Source organism: Hyperolius riggenbachi, chromosome 3, assembly GCF_040937935.1.
Source record: "Hyperolius riggenbachi isolate aHypRig1 chromosome 3, aHypRig1.pri, whole genome shotgun sequence".
Classification (NCBI taxonomy): domain Eukaryota; kingdom Metazoa; phylum Chordata; class Amphibia; order Anura; family Hyperoliidae; genus Hyperolius; species Hyperolius riggenbachi.
Window position 1 is genome coordinate 98,540,538 of NC_090648.1, and position 13,207 is coordinate 98,553,744.

Here is a 13,207-nt window from a genome sequence, read left to right on the forward strand (position 1 = left end):
CCGGGAGTTTTTAGATTGGGCAAACACTGACTAAATCATTTATACATAATTATTGTACAGATTAAGCACTTTTGTTCATTACGTTATTTTCACTGGAGTTCCTCTTTAAGGTGCCCATTCACTCGAATCTGCTGAAGACTGGTGACCCAACATGGCAATTTAGATCAATTTCCAGTCGAAATCGAAATTTACAGATTGGACTGGAAAGTAAGTATGTGGGCAAAAGTGGGCGGGTGGGTGTGCGACGTATCTATGCCCAGACCTACCCACTGAGAGGATCCCCGAACAACAAGACCTCCACACCATGCACAATCTAGATTTTTGTTGTTTGGGGATCCTCTCAGGGCCGGCCTTTGACCTGAGCGACCAGAGCGATCGCTCAGGGCGCCGGCTTCCAGGGGGCGCTCCTGCCGCCCTGACCGCATATCTGCCCGGCTCCTGGCTGCGGGCTCCGGCTGGGTCCGTCTCGCTCTCGCTGCGTTACGCCCCGCCCCATGGTGCTGCGGGGGGGTGATGGGGGCGAAGACCAACAAACTGTTGTGAGCTGCGGCTGCCTCTAGAAGACCCATCATGCCGGCTGCTAGCTCCACCTCCTAAGCCCCGCCCTGCCGCGTGATTGGGTAACACGGCAGGCTTGGAGGGGGGCTAAGGAATAACAGGCTCTGCCTCCCTCATGTCTGCCTGCATTCGGGGAGCTGTCACTCTAACAGTAAAGCCCCCCCAGCTTCCAGCCTGGGGAAAGAGGGTCAGCCCCCTGCACATGGAGAAGAGCTGGACTGCGAGGCTGGAGGGGAGAAGAGGTTCTGACTGTGTAACTGCTGCCTGGCACACTGGCAGTCCGAATGCTGCTTACCACCAGAGAGAGGTAGGACCAGGTCACCTATGCTCTGATGTTTCCCACTCTGCCAGCCACTTCCTAGCACTGTCACCAAGTGTCCCCCCACTGCCACCCATACTGCCTGCACTGTCAGTCACCCAGCCTCCCCTCACTACCTGCGCTATTTGTCACCCAGCCACCCCCACTTCCTGCACTGTCATCCAGGCACCCCCACTGCCTGCACTTTCACCCAGCCACCCTTACTTCCTGCACTGTCACCCAGCCACCCCCACTGCCTGCACTGTCACCCAGCCACCCCCACTGCCTGTCGCTACCCGCACTGTCACCCCCAGAACCTGTCGCAACCCCACTATCACACAGCCCCCTGCACGCACTACCTGTCGCTTCCTGCACTGTCATCCAGCCACCCCCCAGTACCTGTCACTACCTGCACTACCACGCAGCCCCCCCCCCCACACTACCTGTCGCTTCCTGCAATGTCATCCATTCACCCCTCAGGTACCCGTCACTACCTGCACTGTCATAAGTCACCCCCACTCCCTGTCGCCACCTGCACCGTCACCCAGTCACCACCCACTATCTGCACTACCCGCACTGTCACCCAGCCACCCCTAATATCTGGTACCTGGCAGCCACCCTCCACTACTCTTCGCTTCCCGCACTGTCACCCAGCCACCACCCACTACCTGCACTTATCTGTCACCCAGCTACCACCCACTACCTGCGCTGTCACCTAGCCACCACCCACTACCTGCACTTATCTGTCACCTAGCCACCACCCACTACCTGCACTTATCTGTCACCAAGCTACCACCCACTACCTGCGCTGTCACCCAGACACCATCCACTACCTGCACTTATCTGTCACCAAGCCACCAGCCACTATCAGTCACTATTCACGCTGTCACCCAGCCACCATCCACTACCTGCACTGTCACCCAGCCACCATCCACTACCTGCACTTATCTGTCACCAAGCCACCAGCCACTATCAGTCACTATTCACGCCGTCACCCAGCCACCATCCACTACCTGCGCTGTCACCTAGCCACCACCCACTACCTGCACTTATCTGTCACCAAGCTACCACCCACTACCTGCGCTGTCACCCAGACACCATCCACTACCTGCACTTATCTGTCACCAAGCCACCAGCCACTATCAGTCACTATTCACGCCGTCACCCAGCCACCATCCACTACCTGCGCTGTCACCTAGCCACCACCCACTACCTGCACTTATCTGTCACCGAGCCACCAGCCACTACCCACACATCTGTCACCCAGCCACCACCCATTACCCGTCTCTACTTGCACTGTCTGCCACCGTCGCTACCTGCACTGTTACTCAGCCACCATCCACTTACTATCACTATTATAGGCAGATCCCCCCCCCTAAGAGTATATAGGCTGCTAGTCTTGTATATGTAGGCAGATCCCCCCTTTAGTATATATAGGCTGCCTATATATACTAAAGAGGGGATCTGCCTACATATACAAGACTAGTAGCCTATATACACTAAGGGGGGGGGGGGATCTGCCTATATATACTAAAGGGGGGATCTGCCTACATACACAAAAGTGGGGAGAGGGAATCTGTTTTGGCTGTCTGCCTGTCTATATATTACTAAAGGGCGTATCTGCTGCCTATATACAGTTAGGCCTCGTTCACATTGCATTCCAGTTGCATTTGCATTGGGCGTTTTTTGATGATTTCTTTCCCCTGCTGTGAATTGTGCGATTTCTCAGGATAAAACGAGACTTGCATATGGGCCTGTGTGCGTGTGTGTGTGCTTGTGAGTGTGCACGCACATGTGAGGAGGATGAATGGGGGGCACCAAAATCTGGTTACGCTCAGGGCGCTGTGAAACCTAAGGCCGGCCCTCTCAGTGGGTAAGTGCATGGCCGACTATACATGTGTATTACATATTAAATTACAGGTGTGGGCAGCATGGTTATTGTGTATATGTGTTATCAACTGTCACACAGTGCGGCTAGGTGATTGATTGCATTTCTGCTACCCACATTGTTGCAGTTCGGCCGCTTACCTTATGATGTACTATTGTGATACAGTTTTGTATTTATTTATTGTGAATACCCCTTACGTATAGACCTACCACTGATCTATTTTAATTGATTTTATAGATTTTTTTGTTACCCTTAATAAAGTATTTTAAATGATTACTATGGAGTTGGTTATCTAATGAATTGTAGTGTCATGGACGCTTTCTCTTGTTGTTGATTATGTGCGTTTTTGTCCAGAGACATGGATATAGATATGTTTAGTATTTTATTTGTACTCTGTATTGCTTTGGTTAATCTATGTAATACAGCACACATGGGGTAATGCAGCAAAATGGACGGATCTTTGCAAAAGAGACCATACTCACCTTCCAGTTTGATCATATCCTGCAGCCTCCCCTGCCTGCTGCAGCAATCCTCTCACGTGCTGCGCCTGAACTAGAATGACTGTGTTGTATAGCGGCACCCATCTAATACACCTCTACCTCACGCAGAGAGTTATTTTAGACCAGGCTTACAGAGGATTGCTGCTGCCTCCTGAACTGCACCCACACAGGCTTTCTTGGCACAGGCCCCAAATAAAATAGTGTAACAAAACCTCTGCCTCAGTCTTTCCGGTACTTCATACACTTATTTCATACCTCAAAACTTTTTGAGATAAGAAAGAGGGACACTTTAAGACACACCCCTAACCACACACCCTTCACAACTCTAATAATGCCCCTGACACACCCCTAATCACTGATAGCAGAAAGAATTCAGAAGCGGAAGACGCAGTTTTATCATTTAGACCGCACTAGTCTTCTCTATGGTCATTAGTTCTCCTTCATTTTAACATTTGAAAAAAAAGAAATGTATCAACTTATTAAATGACAGAAATAATGTTAAGAGTCTATTAAACACATTTTTCACAAAAAAAAACAAAAAACACATATATTTACACAGATCTGTACATGAGTCCTGAAAGAGGGACAAATGAGGAAGAAAGAGGGATTTGGCTCCCAAAGAGGGACTGAAAAAGGGACATTGGGGTGCTATGCTTATTTCCTCATCTGACTAAGCATGTCTTCCCTCACTTGTCTGTGCCCCCTGTGCCCACTTGTACTGTCCCCTCTGTGCCTACTTGTACTGTGCCCACTTGTACTGTGCCCTTCTGTGCCCACTTGTACTGTGCCCACTTGTACTGTGCCCTTCTGTGCCCACTTGTACTGTGCCCTTCTGTGCTCACTTGTACTGTGCCCACTTGTACTGTGCCCTTCTGTGCCCACTTTTGTACTGTGCCCTTCTGTGCCCACCTGTTCTGTGCCCACTTGTACTGTGCCCTTCTGTGCCCACTTGTACTGTCTCCCTCTGTGCCCACTTGTACTGTCGCCCTTCTGTGCCCACTTGTACTGTCCCCCTCTGTGCCTACTTGTACTGTCGCCCTTTTGTACCCACTTGTACTTTCCCCCTCTGTGCCCACTTGTACTGTCTCCCTCTGTGCCCACTTGTACTGTGCCCCTCTGTGCCCACTTGTACTGTGCCCCTCTGTGCCCACTTGTACTGTGCTCCTCTGTGCCCACTTGAACTGTGTCCTGCTGTGTCCACTTGTACTGTGTCCCTCTGTGCCCACTTGTACTGTGCCCCTCTGTCCTCACTTGTACTTTGCCCTCCCACGGTGATGTATAACGTGACATACAAACATGGGCACATAACAGAGATAATGAAAACATAAATGTAACAATAATTGATATAGCTAATGAAAGCGTGCAGAAATAATAACAAGAAACAATAGAGGACATAAGCTGCTTGGCTGTGGAGGTGTCACATTTTGTTCCGGGCAGCCTGTGGAAAATACCGCATAGCTGATCTAACACAACAAATACAAGTAAATCAGCCTCATCACTTTAATACGAGTCTACACAGTACATTACTGCGAGTACCGTATCTGAAGCTACATCTATAAAATGCGAAAGGTGTTCTGCAAGGTTTTCTCCATGCCCGGGGCCTGTTACTGTACATGACAATGTTTGTAGACAGGATGTAACACATAAGTCACATGCCTAACCTGTGTTAACCCCTAGCTCCACCCTCATCCCTTTCTCCAGCTCTGACTCACCCTGTTCTCCACCCTCTACCAGGAATAGATTTCACACTTACGTTAATCAATCAACTTCATAAAACTGCTCTATTATCATTACTCCATATTATCATCCACAACTCTCCAGCTCGTCACCTCAGTGGTGCTGCTCTCCAGGAAAGGGCCTCCAAACATGGCTGCCATCCAGTCACAGCCAGAGATCAGCAGAGGCTTATGGGCCTTTATACTGCCGTCATCCAGAACAAAAGTCACATCTGTGAGGAAATTAAACAAAAGATCAAAAGGAAGGTAGATGTACAAGAAAAACTATTTTACTTTCTTAAAGGGAAACCAAGAACTTGCATTTGTAGTCACCACTCACACATCTTACTTTGCATTTTGTAAGAACAGCATTTATTACCATGCTTCATTGAAGGCGTTTTGATGTGTGTGTCTTCATGTGCTGACACAGCTCAAAACCTCCTTCTGCCCTTAGGCTATTCTGAGCACTGAAAATATCAGGAGTAGTAGAGACCAGTAACATGCTGCTGTTAGGGCAATGTGACTATGCAGCAGAGTTCTGGTAGGGTAAAACAAGACAGGTAACTGGTGCCGCCATAGGCCATAATTTGAATGAAGGCTATAGCGGCGCTCGCTTAAGGTGAATGCTCACCTAAGAACGCAAGAAGATGGATCACAACTACATCCTCCAACGAGAAGCATTCCCAGATCCATCTTCCTGCTGGCGGGTACACGCGACGGCACACGACGGGCGCAAACAACAGTTCAAAAGATCGTAGCACTTTGCGCCGGAGTTGTCGAGGAACAAAGATCCGATCCGCCATGGCAGTCGTTATCACTGCATGTCGCCAAATGTGGTTCATGTAATTGCATGGGCGTACTGACATCACTGAAATGATCACTCGTCGCTCCAAAAATTGCCAGTTATTGAAAAAATTGTTGTAAAAGTCGCATAATGGGCATAGGTGTTTAGGCCACTTGCACACGTCACGCCGCGGTAATCTCCCCCACCGCAGCGGCTATTAGTCTCTAGGAGACCACAGTACCTGAGCTGTGACGCAACGGCAGTTCTTCAATCGGCGCAGGCTCTGCAGTGAGTTGCCAAGCAGTACAAACTGCACTGCATGGCAAACGATTGCAGTGGAGTCAATGGCATTGCAAAAATCTTTATAGATTGTTGTGGCAGTGGTGTGGCTCACATGCGCATAGCAGTGGAGTCGTATGACGCACTTCCAGTCGTGAGGTGTGCACGTGACAGAGGTTAGTTGCAAGTTAAGTCCAACGTGCATATGTTCTGGGGGCGGGGGCATGCAACGCTGTGGTGTGATGCGCTATTTTAGGCTCTTCTGCCACTCACAAAGTAATTCTGTCAATAGCTGGAGCCCAAATTATGAAATAAACAGTGTGAAATAGTATTGAAAATAGCCAGGAATTTTGCAAGAGAAGGGTGAGTCGTCTTTCAGCTTCACCCTGCACCCAAATTTCCCAGCGCCTTAAAGAGAGCCCAAGGTGGGCTCATAGATTTAAAAAAAAAACATAGGCTACCCGATCCGGGGGGCTGAGCGGATCAGGTAGCCGCAAAAAATTCCTGTAGGCCGCACTGGCCCACTTTCCCTTTTGTGACCTCTGGGTCACGACGCTGGAAGGAGAGAATGATTCTCCTATCCAGTGTGCAGGGAGGTGGGAGAGCGGCAGGGGGTGTGGCCAGAGAGAGAGAGTTGCCAAATGTCTGCCAAACATCAGTCTACTCTAGAAATGCAAGAAGGGTATCTGGCATTAAAAGTGCTGTTTATTGCAATATTCTACGCTGGATAAGACACATGTGCAGCAGACTGTACATCTTATAAGTCCAAAATGAAACAATGTGCAAAGTTGCAATACTAAAGTTACAGTACTATGTTGTTTAAAATAAAAAGTTGCCTTACTGTAGTGCTGACTCTATCAGAGCTGTGTCTGATCATGCTGCCCTAAGGATTGCGCTGCTTGCATGTACCATCCTGTGCTGCCACATTTTCTATCAGCTTATGCTGCTGATATCTGAGGCCCAATATCTCTGAAGCCTCTTTCATGCACCAAATTTTGAGGATAGGGACCTATCTTGTGAACCAGCCGAGCTGGGGGAGCTGCAATTTGGCACAGAAGTAGCTAGTTTGCTTTAACCAAGTCATCATATCACATGTCAGCTCAGGTTTATTTTCAAAGCGGATTCGAGATGAAAAACTAACTATAAAAAGTAACTTGTCTATAAATCTTATCTAAAGTTTAGATAGTTTACACAGAAAATCTAGCTGCAAACACCTTCAACAGTATATGATTATTTCTTGTGATACAATGACAGCCATATTCTGTTTGTCACATTACACACAGGCAAGCTGATCTGTATCTCCAGCCATCAGCCTGTGAAAACCCCCCTCCCCTCTCCTCCTCCCCTCTGCCTCTGAAATCTCTGGCTAGTAACCTCCTCCTGCCCAGACTGAGCTCCCATAAGCCCTTGCTACTAAGGCTAAGAGTGCTAAGGCACTGGTGGAGCTGTGGGCGAGGCTTGTTTAGTTTATAGGGAATTAGAATATGAAAACAAAACAAAAAAAGTATTTGGCTTGAGGAATGCCCTATAAACTATATGAAAAGAACACAATTATGCAATGAGTAAAAGTTTATCTCGGATCCACTTTAAGTGAACCCTAGGTGAGAGTGATATGGAGGCTATCATATTTATTTCCTTTTAAGCAATACCAGTTGCCTGGCTATCCTACTGATCCTTTGCCAATACGTTTAGCCATAGCCCCTGAACAAGCATGCAGCAGATAAGATGTTTCTGACAGTATTGTCAAATCTGAAAAGATTAGCTGCATGCTTGTTTCTAGTGTAATTCAGACACTACTGTAGCCAATTAGATCAGCAAGGCTGCCAGGCAACTGGTATTGCTTAAAAGGAAATAAATATGACAGCCTCCATATCACTCTCACATGGAGTTTACTTTAAGAATGGCCCATACAAAGAAAATTTCAGCAGCTGACAGAAGTACATGTAACTGCTTGTCATTTGCTCCTGTTTATTTGCTAGGTGCTGGCAGCAGGCTGCAAGCGTCCAGAACTGGAAGTGGTCTAATGCATGCACATCTGAGTGATGGGCAGTCGCACTCAGAAATGACATACAACAAGCTTTTACCAATTACTATACCATACCGTACCTGCACCATTTTGACATTTTTGTGAGGGCTAAATGTTGTGCAGTAGTCACAGCTATAGAGCTAATCTACGTCCATTCACTCACCAGAGAAGATTCCCTTTGCCAGGCATTCCTTGATGCGATTGCTCCTCCTGACGTGGAAGGCCCTGGTGATCTCTTGGTTCATGAAGGCCTCTCTATTCAGGATGTTTGCAACCATCATACGCAAGTCAAACACCTCCAATAGTTCTGCAATGTGAGCAACTTCCATCAATTCAGGCTCTCGTTCATCCAGTCGCCCAGTGTACAAATATTTCAGCACAGCTCTGAATGGTCCAGATCTCACTGAGCTGTCCATCTTTACAACAGTTACCTTTCTCGCTCTGTAGCCTGGTGGCTCTTCAAGAACTCCACTGCGTATGCTCTCAAAGGCCCTGCTCCATCCTGATAAGTCTCGGTCACCCTCCCTGCCGAGTGTACCGTCACTGGCTGAGGTTCTCAGGCCACCTCCCTCAGTCTCCCCCGAACCCTCACAAGCATCAAAACTGGAGGCACGCAACAAGGGGTCCTTAACCTGAGCAGGGGGATCCCCATCTTCCATGAGGAAAAGGTCACAGAATTTGGAGGAAGCAGTGGAGAGGTAGATCCGGTGGGCATAAATTCGAATCCTTTCTTGGACCACCAGCACCACATCAGCGCAGGATGCTTCCTCCAGAAGGTGTCCAGGATGGTCCTCACTTTGTGCTGGAGGATCAGGCACAATAATTACAGGAGGAGGAGGCCGCGGGGGAAGAAAAGGGGCTTGTGGTAGGGGCTTGCGCACACTACGCAAATGTGACTTCCAGAACTGTAAGTGGCGGCGAGAAATGAGGGCTGAACGGATGGCATTGTCAAAGACCTCCTTGATGCCGCATTGTGCCACCACGCTAGTTTCGTAGTACGGAATTCCAAGCTCTTTAGCTACTTCACGACCTCTTTCAGGTGGCAGAATCTCCTGAGGGCGGATGGGCCTGTGATGTAGAAGAAAATGGCTGTTAGAACTGGTGGTATAGCAAAGGAATTTCATTGAGTTCTATCTAGGTTATGAAATCTGAGTTTACTATAGTATCACACAAAGGGGTAAAGCGGCGCTGAGGTATAAATAAAACTAGGTTAAAAACACTAAAAATATAAAGAGTGACGTGGCTTACCCCTGAGAGGCTCTCAATCCAGTTCTACCTTTGGCATGTTTATTGGCCTGAGGAAGCGGGCTGTGACTCACAAAATGTGTTGCCCGTGCTAAATAAACCTTTTTGTCTTATGAGAGGTAAGCCACCTCATTCTTTATGTTTTTGACCAAGTTTTATTTACACCTGGGTGCCTTTTTACCCCTTTGTGCTGTATATAACCCCCACCCCACAGAGTTTGGAGGGGTCCTCTCTGGCGTCACTTGGTTGACACCAGTGTGAGAGCCAGTCCTTGTTCACCAGAGAGAGCAACCACATCCAGTTTTGGCTGGACACTCCGGGTGGAGCTGGGATGATTGTCTGCACCTGCTTCCAGTGGTTGGTTGCCCCCTTTGTAACCCAACGCTTGTGAGTAGCCATTCTGTCATTCACAATTGTACTGTTTCAACTAATACATACTACGCTATCTGGGCTCCCATTGTCTGTGTCTTTTCTCCTACAGGGAAGTCCAGGCACCCCATCTCTTCCACTATAGGATAGTATCACTTTATTTGAAATAATGCCTTTAACATTAATTAAAAGCAAAATAAGAGAGGAGTGATAAACCTACCAAATAGCAGTTCTGATTACAGAGGGAATCATGGGTTGACATATGATCACTCCATGTGCCTTAGCTACACCCCTGCAGCACTAAATGACTACAAGAACAACAAGTTCCCTTGTTCAAGCTTAAAGAGACACTGAAGCGAAAAAAAAATATGATATAATGAATTGGTTGTGTACTATGAATAATTACTAGAAGATTAGCAGCAAAGAAATTATTCTCATACTTTTATTTTCAGGTATATAGTGTTTTTTCTAACATTGCATCATTCTATAATATGTGCACATTACACAACACTCAGCATTCAAAATGATTCTTTCAGAGCAGTCTGTGAACTAATGACCTCTCCTCTGCCAGAGGAAAAGTAAATAGTTAACTAACAGTTGAGATAATAAAAGTCAGAAAACAGCCCTCTCCACGACTTTGAAAGTCGTAGAGATAATGACTTTTTTGTATAGAGATAACAACTGGAGTTTCTTAACTCTTCCTGTACTGGAAACAATTAGACTGATGTATCTGATCTTAATGTTTTATTTCTTAGCTGTACTACACATACAAATCATAATATCATAGTTTTTTTTTCGCTTCAGTGTCTCTTTAACCAAGTCACCTGGGTGCATTCTACAGAGCAATGTGGCCAACTGACAGGCTCACTCACTGTGATGTGGGAGATCAGAGCACACACAACAAAGGAGAATTGCTGGGCACGGTACATCAAAACACTGACCTTTATTAAAACCATGCAGATGGCAGTGGTGGCATGAATAGAACTGGTGGGTGCCAGGGATAGAACTGCTTGTGATCCTCCTTTGTTGTATACACATTTGAGCTGAAAGCACGCCTACTGTCACTGCCTGCAATCTCTGTAAGCTATGTGCATCTGTTGGTTTCATAAGCACACCAAGAACCAGTATGAGAAGCAGTACCTGCACTGCTTTTTCTCCAATAGGAGGTGAGGCCATATCCCGTGACACAACTGACACACACTGTTAGAAGTAGAAGTGAACTCTTGCACAGGACAGAAGGAAAACAGAGAGGAATGCACCCTGCATGTATTTAGAGCATCTAGCCTGTCTAATTCCCACTCATCTGTTACTAATAGCAAGTGTAATTTGATCTCTCAGCTGTGTCCGCTCAGGAATCTTGGCAGCTAATTTGTAAACACAGGATGTTAAACCTATATCTGCTTCCATGAAAGCAGGAAGTAGACACACTGCAGATGTATTTGCAGGATTTGCATCAGCTGTAACAAAGAATTATTTTCTTCAAAGCTTATTATGCTGTTACTTATCTTTTACAGTAGAGAGGAAGTTCTGAGTTCAGGTCCGTGCAGGTGAAAATGGTATGGTATGACCTGGCATGGTATCTTGCATTATTGCCTGAGCTACAATGGGGCATATTCACTATATCACAGTAAAATGAGTGTTACCTAGGTAATGTGGATAACTAGTGTTACCTAGGTAATTTGGATAACTAGTGTTACCTAGGTAATGTGGATAACTAGTGTTACCTAGGTAATGTGGATAACTATCTGGATTTCGGCCTGCCCACTCAACCGAAACGGCTCTCACCAAAGTGGTCAATGACCTTGCCTTAGCTAAAGCTGAATGTAAATACACCATTCTCCTCCTCCTTGACCTTTCAGCAGCTTTTGATACAGTAGATCATCCCCTACTCCTCCAGTCCCTCCAATCCATGGGCATTCACGATCTCGCCCTGACCTGGCTTTCATCCTACCTCTCCAACCGCTCCTTCACGACCTCCTTTAATGAGTCCTCGTCCACCCCCAACCACCTCTCAGTGGGAGTCCCCCAAGGCTCGGTCCTTGGCCCCCTACTGTTCTCCCTATACACATCCTCCATTGGCAAGGTTATCTCCTCCATGGGTTTTAACGATCATCTGTATGCAGATGACACCCAAATCTATCTCCACACCCCTGACATATCCACCACTACTATGGACAAGGTCTCCTCCTGCCTATCTGCCATCTCCTCCTGGATGTCCGCTAGGTTCCTAAAACTAAATCTAGACAAAACGGAATTTATGATCTTCCCACCCCGGTCATCCCTGGACCTCCCAGATGTGCAGGTCACTGTTAACCACAATACTATTCACCCTACCTCTCAAGCCCGCTGTCTGGGTGTCACCCTGGACTCCGCACTCTCCACATCCAAAACCTCACAAAGTCCTGCAACTTCCACCTTCGTAACATCTGTAAGATTCGCCCTTTCCTGACCCCTGCCACCACCAAACTCCTCATCCATGCCCTCATAATTTCCTGCCTCGACTACTGCAATGCCCTTCTGTCTGGACTCCCTAAGACCCGAATAGCCCCACTGCAGTCCATCATGAATGCGGCTGCCAGAATTATCCACTCCTCCCATCGCTCCACCAGGGCGGCTACCCTCCGTGAATCCCTTCACTGGCTTCCTATCCAGTCCAGAATCAGATTCAAGATATTGTGTCTGACCTACAAATCCATCCACAAAACCTGTCCAACCTACATTTCTGATCTTACTCAGAGATACACACCAAGCCGCTCACTCCGCTCCTCCAATGAACTTCGCCTGACCGTCCCCTGCATCACCCAGTCCCATGCACGCCTCCAAGACTTCTCAAGAGCCGCTCCGACACTATGGAACTCCCTACCTCCACCCATTAGGGCAGCCCCCTCCTTCAACACCTTCAAGAAGGCCCTCAAAACTCACCTTTTCACTCTTGCCTACCACCCCTCACAATTGCTCTAAACCCACAGCCGAACTCTGGTCCCCTACATCTCGTGTCCCTACCTCTCCCTCTAGATTGTAAGCCTTTGGGCAGGGTCCTCACTCCTTTTGTGTCCTACCTGATCATGCACCTCTATTACTGTGCACCCATGCTATGCATTTAAGTGAACCTAACTTGCCTAACTCCATGCTCCATCCAGTGACTGACTAAGCATTACCTGGTACTCATACTGTGCTGTGTGATCTGGTTTTCTTGTATTCCTGTATTGTCATATTGCTGTTTGTCACCCCTAAATATTGTCTGTAACCTAAATTAATGTCCAGCGCTGCGTAATATGTTGGCGCTTTATAAATACAACAAATAAATAAATAAATAAACTAGTGTTATCTAGGTAATGTGGATTGCACAAAACTGATGTAAATAATGGTAAAACTACCATGTGCTGTCTGCGTGAATATGCCCCCAATCTAACCTGGGCCATTTTTTCCTTCTTCAACCCCTGACTACACTGTGAAACTTTTTGAATATAATCTAAAAAATACTTCTCTCCTAGATAAAAAACCTTGGCCCATATGCAATTCACTTTTTCTCCTGAGTTTTCTCC

The 13,207-nt window shown here is 47.1% G+C and overlaps 1 protein-coding gene across 6 annotated transcripts in view; it reads right to left on the reverse strand.

The window, feature by feature from the left end:
* RHOBTB2 (Rho related BTB domain containing 2) overlaps positions 1-13,207 on the reverse strand; it is a 149,171-nt gene that overhangs the window by 14,921 nt on the left and 121,043 nt on the right. For all 6 annotated transcript variants that reach the window (XM_068272299.1, XM_068272300.1, XM_068272302.1 and 3 more), the window contains 2 exons: positions 8,212-9,116; positions 5,074-5,192 (listed from right to left, as the gene is read on the reverse strand). In XM_068272299.1, the coding sequence (XP_068128400.1) occupies positions 5,074-5,192; positions 8,212-9,116 (1,024 nt within the window). The remainder of the gene's footprint in view (positions 1-5,073; positions 5,193-8,211; positions 9,117-13,207) is intronic.